Source organism: Cynoglossus semilaevis, chromosome 20 (assembly GCF_000523025.1).
Source record: "Cynoglossus semilaevis isolate Cse_v1.0 chromosome 20, Cse_v1.0, whole genome shotgun sequence".
Taxonomy (NCBI): Eukaryota; Metazoa; Chordata; class Actinopteri; order Pleuronectiformes; family Cynoglossidae; genus Cynoglossus; species Cynoglossus semilaevis.
This window is the reverse complement of record NC_024326.1, coordinates 5,738,682-5,753,418: the sequence shown is the minus strand read 5'-3', so window position 1 is coordinate 5,753,418 and position 14,737 is coordinate 5,738,682. Positions and strand designations below refer to the sequence as shown.

Here is a 14,737-nt window from a genome sequence, read left to right as displayed (position 1 = left end):
AAAACCTCACCGGTGGATTCAGTGACAGGTGCAAGTTCTTTGGAGCAACTGACCGAAACAAGAGGATTCTTTTCTCACGGCTCAGGCCCCTTTCAACTGTTGTGCAGCAATGTCAATAAACTTCACCGCTGTCTTTGACAGTTGCCGCTCTCTTTCATGCGTTGTATCGCGGCGGACGCGGGTTGCTTTCGCCACTTGCTACGACAACCTCACCTGCGCAAATAATCAGGACGATAACAAAATGAACTAGGAATGTAATAAATCGGGTATACATTTAAATGTTTAACGTTGAACTTTTTAACTAGATGTATAGGAAACGTAGGACCTGCAGCACTAGAAACATACAAACAACCCTTATAATAATAATAATAATAACCAGAGGTGTGGACTCGAGTCGCATGACTTGGACTCGAGTCAGACTCGAGTCATCAATTTGATTTAGACTTTAGACTCGACTTGACAAGATGTAAAGAGACTTGCAACTCGACTTGGACTTTAACATCAGTGACTCGTGACTTCACTTGGACTCGAGCCCCTTTGACTTCGACAAGACTCGATCATTTCTCCAAAACCCAAAGTGATCTGTGTAAATATATTGTTATTTTGTTTAAAAGGACTCGAAAGGACTCGAAACAGAAACGGCAGGACTTGGGACTTGACTCAGACTTTGCCCGTCTTGACTTGAGACTTGACTCGGACTTGAGTGCAAAGACTTGAGACTTACTTGTGACTTGCAAAGCAATGACTTGGTCCCGCCTTTGATAATAATAATAAAATTAATATCAATCATAATCATAATAGTCATAATAATAAAAGAATAACAATATAAAACGTCTTCATATAAATAGTATTTATTTTACGTAAAATAAAGTACAGCTTATACACATCATATCGCGAAAACTGTTAAATACTACTTTCTGTTTTGGACAAATAGTGTTTGATATTCTCCGCAGAGATGGTTGAAATGATTCTGTCTTTCAGATTTCCAAGCTTGAATAAACGGGCACTTCAAACTGCGTCGAACAAGGAAAATACTTGAGGAACATGCAATTCGTCAATTTAGAAGAAGAAAAACAAGTAAGTTGAACTAGTTTTCTGTCAAGGAAGGAAGACTACATCACTCCTGAACCCTGCGAACGTGTCTTCATACAAGGTCAAACACGAAGAAGAGGATGCTCCAGACGTTCAAGCTCCTGCGGACCTGCTCAGGAAGGTAACTGTATGGAGTTTGTATTGAGGTGTTTAAAAACACAAATATCTGAATACTAAATTCAAGTGAGGATATTTTTTTTTTTGTTTGTTCTGAGTTTCTGGCAGCTGTGAATCGGCGAGACTTGAACGTGGCACTTCTGCTCTGTCAGATGAGTACGTATCCGTCATTTATACCGGGGGTGTCAAACATACAGCACACAGGCCACAACCGGTCCACTAGGGGGTGCAGTCCGGCCCACCTGAGTGCACCGGAAAAAAAAAAAAAATTGTACATACGTAGGCCGTACTTCTCTATAAGCCGCAGGTGTCCACGTTGTAACATTGTAACATTACACGTTAGCTCTTTCCTGCTTCTGCGCTCCGAGCGCTTAGCGATCTGCTCCAGGGCCGTAGCTAACGTTAGCTGCGGGGCTAATTCCCTTCACTTTCAGTAGCTAACATTAGCTGCGGGGCTAATTCCCTTCACTTCTCATTTCAGTTCTCATCTATGAACCAGAGAACCCTGAGGCGTCTGAGTTTCTTCTCCTTATTCAGAAGAAGCTGTTGGAGAGTGAGTATCCAAGCTATATACACATGATCTAACTGCAATTTGGAAAAAAAACAAATAAATATCAAAACGTGCACTTTCCTTAAGAACGATGCGAAGATGACGCTGCAGGAGAAGAGACCGACAGTGATGACGATGACGACGACGATCCTGGAAGCGACGGGGTGCACTGCAGCCTCTTCTCCTCGTCTTCGTTTTCATCATCCGATGCTGCTGGGAAAATAAACGCATGATCTACAGGAACAATAATATACTGTCACTTTTTTTAAAAACAAGTAGAGAAAATGAGAAATATTCGTATCTCGGGAATTTTGTGTTTGACTACTATCTTTAGAAATAATTACATAAATTAGACATTAGACAAATAGAGCCTAAACATTTACATAAATATTTGAAAATGATGAAAGCATGCCGGGTTTTGAGCATGCGCAATTGGGTGATTTTCGTCACGGGAAAAAAAAAATCGCTTCAATCTTGATTAATGTGCGTGTATGCCACACGGGGAATACACACGCACGTGAAAATCGTAAAAATAAGATTCACTAGTCCGTTTGCGGAAATGACGTCATTTTTTTTCAAACATGGCGTCCTAATTTACCTCCGGCCTTAAACACAGCGATTTTTAAAAGATTTGAAGTGAAAACACGGGCTGTCATGAGCTAACTGCATCCTAGAAGTTCGTATATCATATAATATTTGTTGTAACAGTCAAAACTAATCAAATATATAACTTATTACAGCGATTTTTAAAAGATTAGAAGTGAAAACACGGGCTGTCGTGCGCTAACTGCATTCTAGAAGTTCGTATATCATATAACATTTGTTGTAACTGTCAAAACTAATCAAATATATAACTTATTCTTGAGAAATACTTTTTAAATAGGGTTTTCTTCTGTGCGCATGCGCAGTAGAACCCAATCCACCCAATCCATAATGTGAGCAACGAAGCGAAACGATACAAACTACGCGGTTGCATTAGGAACAAAAAAAAAAAACATCAAAGACCAACCACAAAAACCAACAGAAATTCACATATACTGTTGGTTTTAAAAAAGAAAGCGCAATAAAGATGTTTTACCTGGCATAATGAATAATCGTGGTTAATAATCGTGATTTCAATATCGATAAAAAAAGCAACCAAAAAAAAAAATCGTTATACTTTATGCAAAGTCAAAACAAGATTCGTGTCGATATACCATTTATATATATATTTAACAATTTCTTTATTTTTGGGGTAACACACTTTCACGTCCAAGACCTGTGACACAACACCTTTACCTGGAGAGAGAGACAGAGAGCGAGAGGAAGAGAGAGAGAGAGAGAGAGAGAGAGAGAGAGTTGGGGGAGGCGGGGGTAGATGGATGGTGGGTGGCTTTACGTCAGTGCTCACTGTTATTTTCTCTCCTGGCAGTTTAGCCTCCTTAAAGTGGACGGTGTCAGTCAGTGTAACACTCAGGAAGGCTTCATTAGCCGTCGATGGAAGGCAAAAGGCTGTGACTCACGCCTGCGTGGAGAGGAGACCAAACGGCAATCGGAGCCCGAGGTAGAAATAAAGGGGGGACAAACAGCACAGAATATACAGATCTCTCTCTCTATATATATGTACATATATATAGAATAAATATATATATAAAAAGCTGTTTTAGTCGATTTGGATTTTCTTTTTTGTCTTATTGCCATTGGACAGATTTTGTTGTCGTGCCATTTTTTTTTTATTTTTTTTATGCCAAGTCTAACTTATGGGTCTGCTTTCTCTGGAGGAGACAACCTGTGAGCTGGTAAGATGTTTGCGCCCTTTACGTGCGACTGTTACCTATAAGATTATCGATTGTTATCGAAATATTTGTGATGAAAATATGTTCAAAAAATATAAAAAAAATAATGAAATCGCAGATTTAAGATAAGACTGATTGTAGGAATTCAGGACATGTCCAGCATCTCTGTGTCCTCCACACGGTGACATTGAGTAATGACAGTGATGGAGCGTATGCTGGTGTAGACATACAAAGAAACGGAAATGTCGAAAGCTGAATCAAGAGGCGCGTTAAAAGAATTAGCTTGGATTTTTTTTAAAAAATATCGTGAATCTGACTTTTGGAAATCTCTTTTTATTTCTTAATCATACTTTGTGAATCATGTATTCCTAAATAAACGGGATATTCTAAATCATCAGAAATAAATGTCGGATGTCATGCAATTTGAGGTTTGTCAATAATCCAATGAAATACATTCATATAGCCGCAATATTCGACCTATAAAAATTACAAAATACATTCACATGTGTTTTAATTGTGTGTCCATATTACATATGGCCTTTTCAACGTGCCATGGTGCGCAAATCTTTCCACGCTGCGCGCCACCCAGCAGCTGTCTGTAAAAAAAAAAAAAAAAAAAAAAAAAAATGGTTCCCTCAGTAGATAACATCTTTTTCAGATCGCAAGCCGGTCATTCAAGTAAACTGATAACAATGCAATTATTCACAGGGAGAGAGAGAGAGAGGACGGGGTGAGAGAGAGAGAAAGAGAGCGAGAGAGAGAGAGAGAGAGAGAGAGAGGGAGGGAGGTCAAATGTGTATATCGTCTGGAGTTGGCCATTCCTAATCCTGGATCCTTTTATTTTCCATCTGAATTATCTGTTCTAACCAGGAATAGAAAAACAACAGCTGGCTTGAAAGATGGCCACATCCGAACCGAGAGCCACCGACGGGGATCAGGACCCGAACTCTGCCAATTTAAGACCTGCGTCCACAAGTAGGTCCTCAACCTCTATAAATAACACTATTCCTGCTCCGGTATCGATCTTCTTGGGCGAGATTCTCGTTAGGCGCGCAAGGAGTGAGCTCATTGATCAGCTCCGAATGTCACAGAGCCGTGATACCTGGTCAAAGACACTTAAAAAAAAAAAAGACAGTCCAGGCTGACCACTATCTCGCGTCTCTTCTTTTCTTTTTTCGTTGCCTCTGGCTGGTTTAGTCACTCTCTCCCAGGCCATTTGCTGCGTGGGGTCCGTCGTTAATCATTCCGGTTAAAAACAGAGCCATCACAGCCGCCTGTCGCTGTCTGGCTGGATCAGCAACGCGCACCGTCGAGCAGAGGAGCTGGCGCAAAAGATAATGACACGTGTTTACAATGGTGATTTAGTACACTTGAACGCTGCTTCAATAATGAAGTTAATAACATCAATAATGATGATAATAATAACAGTAATTATGATTTGTTTTTATATATAGGGATAGAAATATATACATACAGTAATAATAACAGTAATTATGATTTTTTTTATATAGGGATAGAAATATATACATACAATTACAAGGTACATTTTCGATATTTTTTGTAATGCCATAAATTTAAAAAATGGCACGAGTACTTAATTATTCTTTATCATAAAAAATATACAATTTTTTTATATATAGTTCTTTTTTTAGTTACGCCAAATATAGAGAAATATCACGAGTACTCAATTTTTTTTTTTATCACGGGCCTAAATCTTTTAAAGCTTAAATTGGGAAACCATTTTATATCGTAATTGTTCCCGCCCTTTCTGTGGTTACTGTTACTGTGGGGTTCTTCGAGCAGACGTCTATTCGAGGTTTTCTATGTGTGCTGAGCCAACTGATAGAAAACACAGGTTGTCGAAGGCCATTCGGCGTAAATTAAAATGTTCGGAATGTTCTCGACGTCGAATGTTTATTCGTTTTTATTCCGCCCGAACTGTATACGTTGCCTTCGGATGTGCGACACAATATAAAGTTATGTTTTAAGGTGGGTAAACCAAAAATGGCTGCTTTGGTCGTTTACTGCTGCTGCTGCTGCTGTGGTTGTTTCAATTATCTCTGCTACGCGTGTATAAATTCATATAAACCACGTTTTCTTTTTTCTGACGTTGGTCAGTTTTCCATCAGGCGCCGACCTTCGTACGCAGTGAGCTGCTGTAGCCGCTGGGGTTGTTTTGTTTTTTACGTATGTGTGTTTGTTTTGGGGTTGTTGTCTGCGGTTTGTGGGCGGTTTGTTTGTTTTTTTCGTCTTTATATACTTATATACATTACTTTCTGTATCCACTTGTGCTTCGCTGCACACTCTCCCGGGACCAAGCACAGACATCACGCAGTCTGCTCTTCTCACACACTCCGCTTCACTCAATTAATTTTTGCCATCCCGAGTGAGCTCATTTCAAGGGTGTTAATTCCACTCCGCCCTTCGGCTGGGTGTGTCCGCGGATTGGCCCCACGAGCCACTGTCGCTCCCTATTGATCCAACCGATTCGGAAACTCACACAGACAGTTGTAAATAAATATACATATTAAGTTGGGGAAAAAAAAATATTATTTTCTCAACCTCAGACCGCCTTGTTCGACGCTGCGTCCGCGTTCTGTTGCATTAAAAAAAAATGAACCGCTTAATTTTTTTCTAGCCAATGAATATGCGTGGATGCACGGCTGCACACGGAAGCTGGGGATGAAGATCTGTGGTAAGTCGTTATTTTTTTATTTTTTTTTGCATGAACGAAACGCTGCTCCCATTGACACATGATACAGTTTTGGAAATGTTATTTGTGCCAGTAGTATATTTTTCGAATTTTCTCCATATATTTTTTTTCAAGAGTTCTTCATTCCTGTATAATCATGACAGTGTGAGAGGCCTGTAGAGACAGGGTCAGTGAAAATAGGCTGTGGTCACAGACGCGCTGTCACTGTGCGTTTCCGTCTCTCTAAAGGTCATTGGATATTGGCCTGTGGGTCTGGAGATGACTCCCTCTATTCCCCTCTTGAACCTGGCACGTCTTTTCCATTTCGACTACAAATAAAATCCACAAGACATATCTGGAAATATATCCATATATAATGGCGCTTTCCCCTAAGTTATTATTATTATTATTATTATTATTATTATTATTAGTATTATTATTATTATTATTATTATTATTATCCAAGTGAATATGTTTTCACTTCTATAACAGTAGTGTTGACAAGATAATTTATAAGATAAGATAATGCTTTTATCGTTTTCTACGCCATCTATTGGGGAAACGTGGGCATTGCAGGGAAATGGCAGAAGCGTAATGATAATATAAATAGATTAGATAATTTGGAAAAGGTTGGCGGTCCGGATTAAAAAGCAATAGTCAATAGTCAATAAATGAAAATAGATCTTTAACATGTTGTTTTTATAGTTAAGTTTTATTTGATTACATTATTATTTTATTCATTCGTTTGTCTTTTGCACTTGCATTGAAGCAATAATAGACAACTGCATTTGTGCCTTGGTCTTTGATTGCAATAAATGAAAATAGATCTTTAACATGTTATTTTTTTAGAGTTAAGTTTAAGTTTCATTTGATTACATTATTATTTGTTTATTGTTTATGATTGTCTTTTACAGTTGCATTGAAGCGATAATAGTTCAATAATTTAATAATGCCGGACCACTGCATTTGTGCCTTGGTCTTTGATTGGTCATAAGGAACCAGATTGGATTTCATTAGATTCAATTCAGATTAGATTAACTTTTTAGGATGTAAAAGGATAACATTCATTTTTCAGTGTGTCTTTTATGCCCTTGAATTGACATTGTCAAGTAAAAAAAAAAAAAAAAATTTTTAAAAATAAATACGCAAAGCGAAATGTAGTAACGATCCCTTTTAACCTATTTCCTACAACAAAAAATATCTATGCATTCCCCCCTGATGGTAAACAACACGGCAGGAGACTTTGTCATGTTTTGCAGACAACTGCGATACGCTTGCATACGGTTGGATGGATGAGGTAGAGAATCAAAGGGCCGCTGCAGGCAGCTCCGTATATCTGTCATTAACCCCTTTTGTATGGGCTGTGTATTTATGGTCTGCACGGCTCATCACTTTGCTACTCAGTCGGTGGGCTGTGGACAGGACCGGAGGATCAGGGAAGGGTGAATCGCATCTCCCTCCTCCACATCCTTCATGATCTTCACGCGGCTGGGTGGCTAAGAATGTAGACGGAAGTGTGCTTGTGGGTCCAAAAAGTTTAGTCTGGCTCTTTATTGTTGTATAAGAGATGTTAGATGATAACGCCTGCCTGTCACCACGTAATATCTTAGGGTTCCTACAGAAGAATAACAATATGGAGGAGAAGGGCAGGATGACCGGAGAGAAGAACCTGCTGTCCTGCAACAACCGTGACAGGGACGCGCACTTCACGCACGCCGAGACCGATTTCTCCAACCTGTTCGCCAGTGGTAAGAGCTGCAGGAGTGCTATTGCGGGATGTCCGATATTTACGTTTTGCCGATATTGTCCAAACACTTTCATTTCTGATTCCGATATCTACCCATACCGACATAGGTCGGGTAAAATATTTATCTGTACGAACCACTGTATACGAGTGCGAGATTAATTCAATAAATGAGCTGCAATGCTGCCATCTAGTGACTTTCAGTTTAATACACAGTTGTTTTTCCCCCCAAAACTATTTCATTTGGTGAAAGCGAAGCATTGCGTTAAAATGTTAAATCACACATTTCCTGATCCTGCGATGTGAAATGTGACTGTTTGGGAAGTTCTTATCTTCCGGATATATAATCGGATAAATTCTTAGCAAGAATTTATGATCCCATATCCCATAGCCGTTACACGCAGTACGATTAGGATAATTGTGGTATTAAGGGAAAAAAAACTGTCCCACTTAAACAGGTCACTAAACTCAGTCCTAAAACTCTAAACTGCATTTAGGTTAAAATGTAATCGTCCTTTCTTAGACCTGCTGCCCGCCAAAAACGGAGAGGAGCCCACCATCCAGTTTCTGCTGGAGGTGGTGGACATCCTCACGAACTACGTGAAGAAGACTTTCGACCGCTCCACCAAGGTGCTGGACTTTCACCACCCTCACCAGCTGCTGGAAGGCATGGAGGGCTTCAACCTGGAGCTGTCGGACCAGCCCGAGTCCCTGGAGCAGATCCTGGTGGACTGCAGGGACACGCTTAAGTATGGCGTGAGAACAGGTGAGACAGTACATACGTGGACCTTTGGAGTTTCTTTACCGTCTTGTGGAGAGAATTTTAAAACTGGGGTTGCCATTTTGAACTGCGATTGATTTCTTTTTTGAATTTAATTTTTTAAAAAAACAACAAAAAAACACTTGCATCTTGCGGTAAAAACCATAATCTTATTAAGATCTTACCATGCATTCTCTATAGCACATGTCAAACTCGAGGCCCGGGGGCCAAATGCGCTCTATTGAATAAAGTCCATGTGGCTGAGTTTCTTAATCTGATCAATTAAAAGCTTATTATTTATTACGCAGAGAAATGAACAACATTCGTAGCCTTAATAAATAACAGTCAATTGCAGATACATATTATTTATATGTTTTAACTGGAAAAAAAATCTATACAAATAAAATATACAACAGTCAAGCTCATAGGTTAAGATAAGTAGTAAGGTAGTTGGTAATAATTCAAATCCAGTGCCAGTCTTTTTGGTTTTTGTGCTACTTTTTAGATGAATAAGACTGGGTAATATTTGTGATGATAACGAGTTAACAAAATTTTACTTTGTTGTTTTCTTTTTTTTTTTTTTTGGCCTTTGGGCCTTAGGTTGTTTTACAGATAGTGTACAGCTTTTTTTTTTTTTTTACAGTAAAAGCAATATTTATTCATTGTCCCTCTCCCCCTTCCCCCCCCCTTTTGTCCCCTGTCAACCTTATTAAAGCAAGTATGGCCTGAGGGTGCGCTAACATGCTCTGTTCCAAGCTGTTAAAAAAACAACAGAGCTCAAACTCCCCCCCCCCCATGGGTTTCATAAATCACACACAGGGTCGCATGCTGTCACTTCACACCAAAGACATTTTTCTATCGACAAACAAACATTTGCAATTGGGTTAGAGTAGGAGGAGCTGTCGGTGGTGCTGAAACGGAGTCCAACGGTTCTCCTGTCTCACTACCTGCTTTGCTTTATTTGGTTTATTTAAAAGGGACAGCATGTTTATATATAAATTTTGCTGTACAATGCAGTCCAAATTATATTCAATTTTTTTTACATGTGTGCTGGCTAAAATCATTTATATGCAGTGCTGCTAACTTTTGGGTATGTTATTTAATTTTAACTGACTTTGCTATGTATTTTCACTTGAATACTTGTAAGGAAAATAATTGGGGGGAAAAAAATATTTTCCTGTGCAAAACAGCATTTTGTATCATTTACGAAGCACTTTGCTTTCATTCATTTATGCGATATATTTTATTTAGCATCTTTACTAACTGTACCAACTTTATTTGGCAAACATATATTCTACTGATTTCGTCTTTAATGCATTTTTTTTTTCTTTCAACTAATGCTAATAAAAGCCTCCCCGAAAGGGCAGTTACTTCTCGGGTGGTTCTTAAATGTAAATACCAGAATTCTTAAATTCGTAACAAAAACAGGTTCATCTCTTTTGTGCTATAAGCTCGTGCCGAAGATGACTGTGATGACCTTTGACCGTTGAGCCTAACCTTGTTATCTAGTTCAGGCGGTACGAAGCCAAAGCAAATACTCTTGTTTAGGATTTACATTACTTTTTTTTTTTTTTTTTGTCACCAGCAGATGATTACATTTGCAAGTCCCCTCCTCAATTCAATTTCAACACATGCGTGTGTTTTTTTGTTTTTTTTTTCTGTGTGCAGGTCATCCTCGCTTTTTCAATCAGCTGTCCTCCGGTCTGGACATCATTGGTTTGGCTGGAGAGTGGCTCACCTCTACTGCTAACACCAACATGTAAGAGTGCTCAGTTTTGTGTGCTATATATATATATATACATATATACATGACAATATTTACTAATTATAAATTAAAATATTAATTTAATATGAATAATAATATTTATTAAATATATATTTAAATATATATTATATATATTTAAATATATATTTAAATATATATTTAAATATATTTAAATATATATTTAAATATATATAAAAATTATAATATTTAATTATGATAATATATACATGACATATTTATGGAAACGAGGCGAAAAAACACCTCTTACGTCTTAAGTTGAGTCAAAAGTTTCACATTATCAGTGCAGACAATATTTGGATACCGAATGGAATCGCAATAACATCCTCCTTTGCCTTTGTCATGTCTTTAAACACGTACAAAATTGGATGCGTGCCCCCCACTTTGGGAACCTCAGTGAAGTCAGCGAGTTATATTTTATATTAGTTCTTGAATAACAATATATTTTAAAGAGAAACCAGCGTCAGGTCTGGATGAGGTCCTGCAGTTAGCCGAGTCACAGTAACCTGCAAATCTGTGTCACATGTTTGTGGGCCACTGGAAACAGGCCTGCAGGCGTCATCGCGGTGTAAATCCAGTGTTGTTGGTGATTGCATTCTCCTTTAGCTCATGCCTTCAAAAAAGTGTGTATGTGTTTGGTGGTGACAGATAGTGTGGTTTACGTAAAGTCCGCCTCTGGGATGGTTTGATTGCATATTGATCTCAGATTGTGGCGACACGGTGGCCCAGTCAGATAGGGACAACGTTGTTGTTTTGGGGCTGGAGTTGGAAAATGCAGGCAGGACCCATATAAGTATATTTACTTTGCTTAAATTCTACTCAAGTAAACGTAAACAGACCCCCATTAAAAAAAAAAATATAACTAGTCAACAAGAGGCTCATAAATTGTACTCCCTGAAGTACTGTAGTCCTCAGTTTCAAAAAGGTGACCCCTGGACCCCCTAGAGTCTGTCTCTTCTTCAGCATTTTATCGGGCTACATTCAGATAGTGGGAAATCACGGTGAAAATAGTTGAGTTTAACTAAAAGGAAAATGATCATTTCACGAAAACTTGCTGGAACCTCAGCTCGGGCAGCAAACGACTGCATATATTGGTATCAATTGCTATCGAAATTGTAAATTGGACAATATCAGCAAAAAGTTCATCTCGGAGATCCCTGATATGTCTCCACGGATGTCCCTATAGACGGTCCTAGACCCCTGAACCTGGATCAAATCCCCCGCAGCCCTAAAAGTTTTTTTTTCAGCTTGTATTAATTGCCTCGCGTCCATCCTTGTGCTTTTAATATCATCACTTTGACGGAGGTGACTGTGACATTGACTGTGGTGTAGAACATCATCATCATCATCATGGGCAGCTGACCTTACATGCAAATGTCCTGGTTGTCATTCCTGCCACTGCCACACCGCACGCAAATGTGCCCCAAGTGTAAATGAGTTGATGGTCGTTTAAACTTGGATAAATGAAAAAAAATATATATATATATATATATTGTGTTGGATTAGATATTCGAGCAAATGGCTTTGAATGAAGCCGGTTCTAAATTAAGGTTTTTTGGCATAATCTATAATATTTTAGACGTTTGCCGATAGGTATCGGTGCCGTGGCTTAGTTGGTCAAAGCGCCTGTCTAGTAAACAGGAGATCCTGGGTTCGAATCCCAGCGGTGCCTTTGTTGCCGCTGTTTAATCTCAGCTGTGTTCTGTTTCACAAAGATGGAGAGCAAAAATAGGAAGACCTGGTTTTCTGAGAAGAAATCTTTATGGAAAACCTCCGCAAAAGGCCTCAAATACAGCAACAAAACAGACAGAATCATCCAACTGGATGAAAGCAAAGTCATTTGCTTATATCAAAAATACATGGCCTTTTAAAGGAAATTGACCCCCCAAATCTAGAACCTTCCCCTCTTCTGTGCCAGTTAACCCTGCCTCTCTTTAGTTTTTCAGATCTCCTGCACGATCCGAGACTGTTTTGTTTTTAAATGTCTGCCGACTTTGTATATACAGACATCAGGCCCGTCCCTGAAACACCGGCACGGTGACGCTTCCGCACCAGCTCTGGACGGCCCAGATACTGTATCTAGGGCTTTCCAGTCCATTGACTACAGACTCATTGAGCCCTGGTGTGAGCAGATAGGACCAGCTGGGCTCCTCACCCCCCCCCCATTGCCTGTGTGTCAGCAGAGGGTGGCTGCTGCAGCTCCCTGCGGGGCGTTAGTTCTGCCTCTTTTGTCCCTGCGGACCCCGAGGAGCCAAGAGGAAGGAGGAGGGTGTGTGGGTGTGTGTGTGTGTGTGTGTGAAAGTATTTTAATCTTTTTAGATATGGGCATTTAGGGGCCATCCCTGGAGACAGACGGGTGACTAAGGGGTAATTTTCAACCGAAAAAGAGCGCTATGATTGGCTGTGATTGTAATAATGATAGCAATTATTGTCATTTAAAGCGTGAAATTGACGGAGCAAATGAGGCTGAGGCTTAGATGAAATCCATTTAAAGACACTATGACCCAGTTTTTCACGTGGAAAGTATTTTAATCTTTTTAGAATAAAATTGTTGTATTTTATATTTAACCCTTTGATGCATGACCCATGATATACTGAGTTTAAAAAATGTTACTAAGTGTTTTTTATGTGTTTTTAGACATAAAAATATAAGAACTGATTTGGTTCTGTTTTTATACACCAAATTTTCTTTTTGAATGTTGACACAATTATTCTGCAGTTGCAAAGGCTGACCTCTGTATGGCAGTGTTGGGTGATTCTCAGGCGTCCACTGTAGAGGCTTATATGCAGCACTGCCATCAAAAACTATTCTTATCATAGAAAATGACATTTTTCATAGCTGTCCACTGTAGTGACCGTCATGCATGAAAGGGTTAATTTATTTGTAAATATGTGCAAATATATTTCTTAAAATATTTTTTTTTGGCAAATTCTGTAGGTAAAGGACATATTCGGTATTTATTTGCAAAGTATGATGGGAATTGTGTTCGTGCAAAATTCAAATTGCGTAGCACGACAACACTAGATAACTATGATTCCACAATAGGATAAATATGGGATGTAAATATGGGATGTCCTTCTTTGTCTCCTTTTCTTCTCAAAGTCACACACTCTCTTTATTCTTTCATTCACTGCTTCTTCTTTTCATTTTCCTTCCTGTTTACTCTCCACTTTCTGCTTCCATATCAGGCCCCCTCTCCCCTCGAGGGGCCATCTTTTCTTTTTTACCCCCCTGTTCCTGTTTCTTTTTTTGTGTGTACAGCTCTGCCCACTCCCATCTTCCTCTCCTCTCCCTTTTTTTTTTTTACATCGCAAAACTGCTTCTTGTTAGATAAACAGTGCAAACAGGGGGGAAAAAAAATGGAAAAGACTAAAGAAGATAATGCCCCTGTGTTGATGGGAGATAAGTAGGAATTCTGTCTGTGGTGGTGGCTGATAGGAGTCCAAAGGGGGTAGATTAGGGGTGGGGGTAGTTGTGTATTGGCCCCATTAAAAGCGGTGGTATACAGGGATCAGTCCTGAGGGTGTGAATGCGTGTGGAGGCAGTGAAGTGGACTGTCAGTTTGAAAAGGCTCAGGCTTTATGCGACACACTTAACCTACTTTTGATCGTCCAAGAGTTTCTCTTCTATTTTCTACGGTTTTTTACTGAACTTTTATCAGTATTCAACATACTGGAAAAAGTATTATAATTTTTTAAAAAATGATATAATTCAGGGATGTCCAACCGATATTATTTGCCGCTTAATTATGTGATATCGGTAAGAATTGTTATCGTTTTTTTTCTTGCGATAATGAAAACCCAATAATGAAAACTCGATAACACAACGCCTTGGTTTGGCCCAGATGACGTGACCTGAAAATAGTTTTGAAGTGAAAGTGAAACAACCCAAACGGCTGCATATATCGATATCAGTTGATATCGGAATTGGAAAATATCGGATACCAACGAAAAGTTAATATCGGACATCCTTAAATAAAATGATTTCCAATAATATTATTTTTGGTTTCACAATCTAGAGTTAAACCATTTCAGGGATTTATAACTAACAATAATATCATTAACCCTTTGATGCATGACCCATGATATACTGAGTTAAAAAAATGTTACTAAGTGTTTTTATGTGTTTTTAGACATAAAAATAAGAACTGATTTGGTTCTGTTTTTATACACCAAATTTTCTTTTTGAATGTTAACACAATTATTCTGCAGTTGCAAAGGCTG

The 14,737-nt window shown here is 38.9% G+C and overlaps 2 protein-coding genes and 1 non-coding gene across 8 annotated transcripts in view; all 3 read left to right on the top strand.

Moving 5' to 3' along the window:
• Nucleotides 1-2,489, top strand: part of erich2 (glutamate-rich 2) — a 4,169-nt gene extending 1,680 nt beyond the window's left edge. Inside the window, exons 2-6 of one of the 2 annotated variants that reach the window (XM_025066104.1) lie at nucleotides 982-1,077; nucleotides 1,154-1,213; nucleotides 1,362-1,365; nucleotides 1,691-1,762; nucleotides 1,847-2,489. In XM_025066104.1, the coding sequence (XP_024921872.1) occupies nucleotides 1,045-1,077; nucleotides 1,154-1,213; nucleotides 1,362-1,365; nucleotides 1,691-1,762; nucleotides 1,847-1,992 (315 nt within the window). In that variant the 5' untranslated portion in view covers nucleotides 982-1,044 and the 3' untranslated portion in view covers nucleotides 1,993-2,489. Of the gene's footprint in view, nucleotides 1-981; nucleotides 1,078-1,153; nucleotides 1,214-1,307; nucleotides 1,366-1,690; nucleotides 1,763-1,846 lie in introns of both variants that reach the window. The other variant, XM_025066103.1, reaches the window with a different exon arrangement.
• Nucleotides 2,490-3,157: 668 nt separating this feature from the next.
• LOC103396248 (glutamate decarboxylase 1) overlaps nucleotides 3,158-14,737 on the top strand; it is a 21,020-nt gene continuing 9,440 nt past the window's right edge. The window contains exons 1-7 of one of the 5 annotated variants that reach the window (XM_008334262.3): nucleotides 3,162-3,302; nucleotides 3,520-3,537; nucleotides 4,405-4,509; nucleotides 6,173-6,229; nucleotides 7,837-7,974; nucleotides 8,494-8,736; nucleotides 10,399-10,489. In XM_008334262.3, coding sequence (XP_008332484.1) covers nucleotides 4,434-4,509; nucleotides 6,173-6,229; nucleotides 7,837-7,974; nucleotides 8,494-8,736; nucleotides 10,399-10,489 — 605 coding nt within the window. In that variant the 5' untranslated portion in view covers nucleotides 3,162-3,302; nucleotides 3,520-3,537; nucleotides 4,405-4,433. Of the gene's footprint in view, nucleotides 3,303-3,490; nucleotides 3,538-4,404; nucleotides 4,510-5,332; nucleotides 5,524-6,172; nucleotides 6,230-7,488; nucleotides 7,749-7,836; nucleotides 7,975-8,493; nucleotides 8,737-10,398; nucleotides 10,490-14,737 lie in introns of those variants that run through there. The other 4 variants (XM_025066093.1, XM_008334263.3, XM_025066095.1 and 1 more) reach the window with 4 other exon arrangements.
• trnat-agu (transfer RNA threonine (anticodon AGU)) lies at nucleotides 12,112-12,185 on the top strand. The gene has a single exon. It is a non-coding gene; the product is annotated as a tRNA-Thr (tRNA).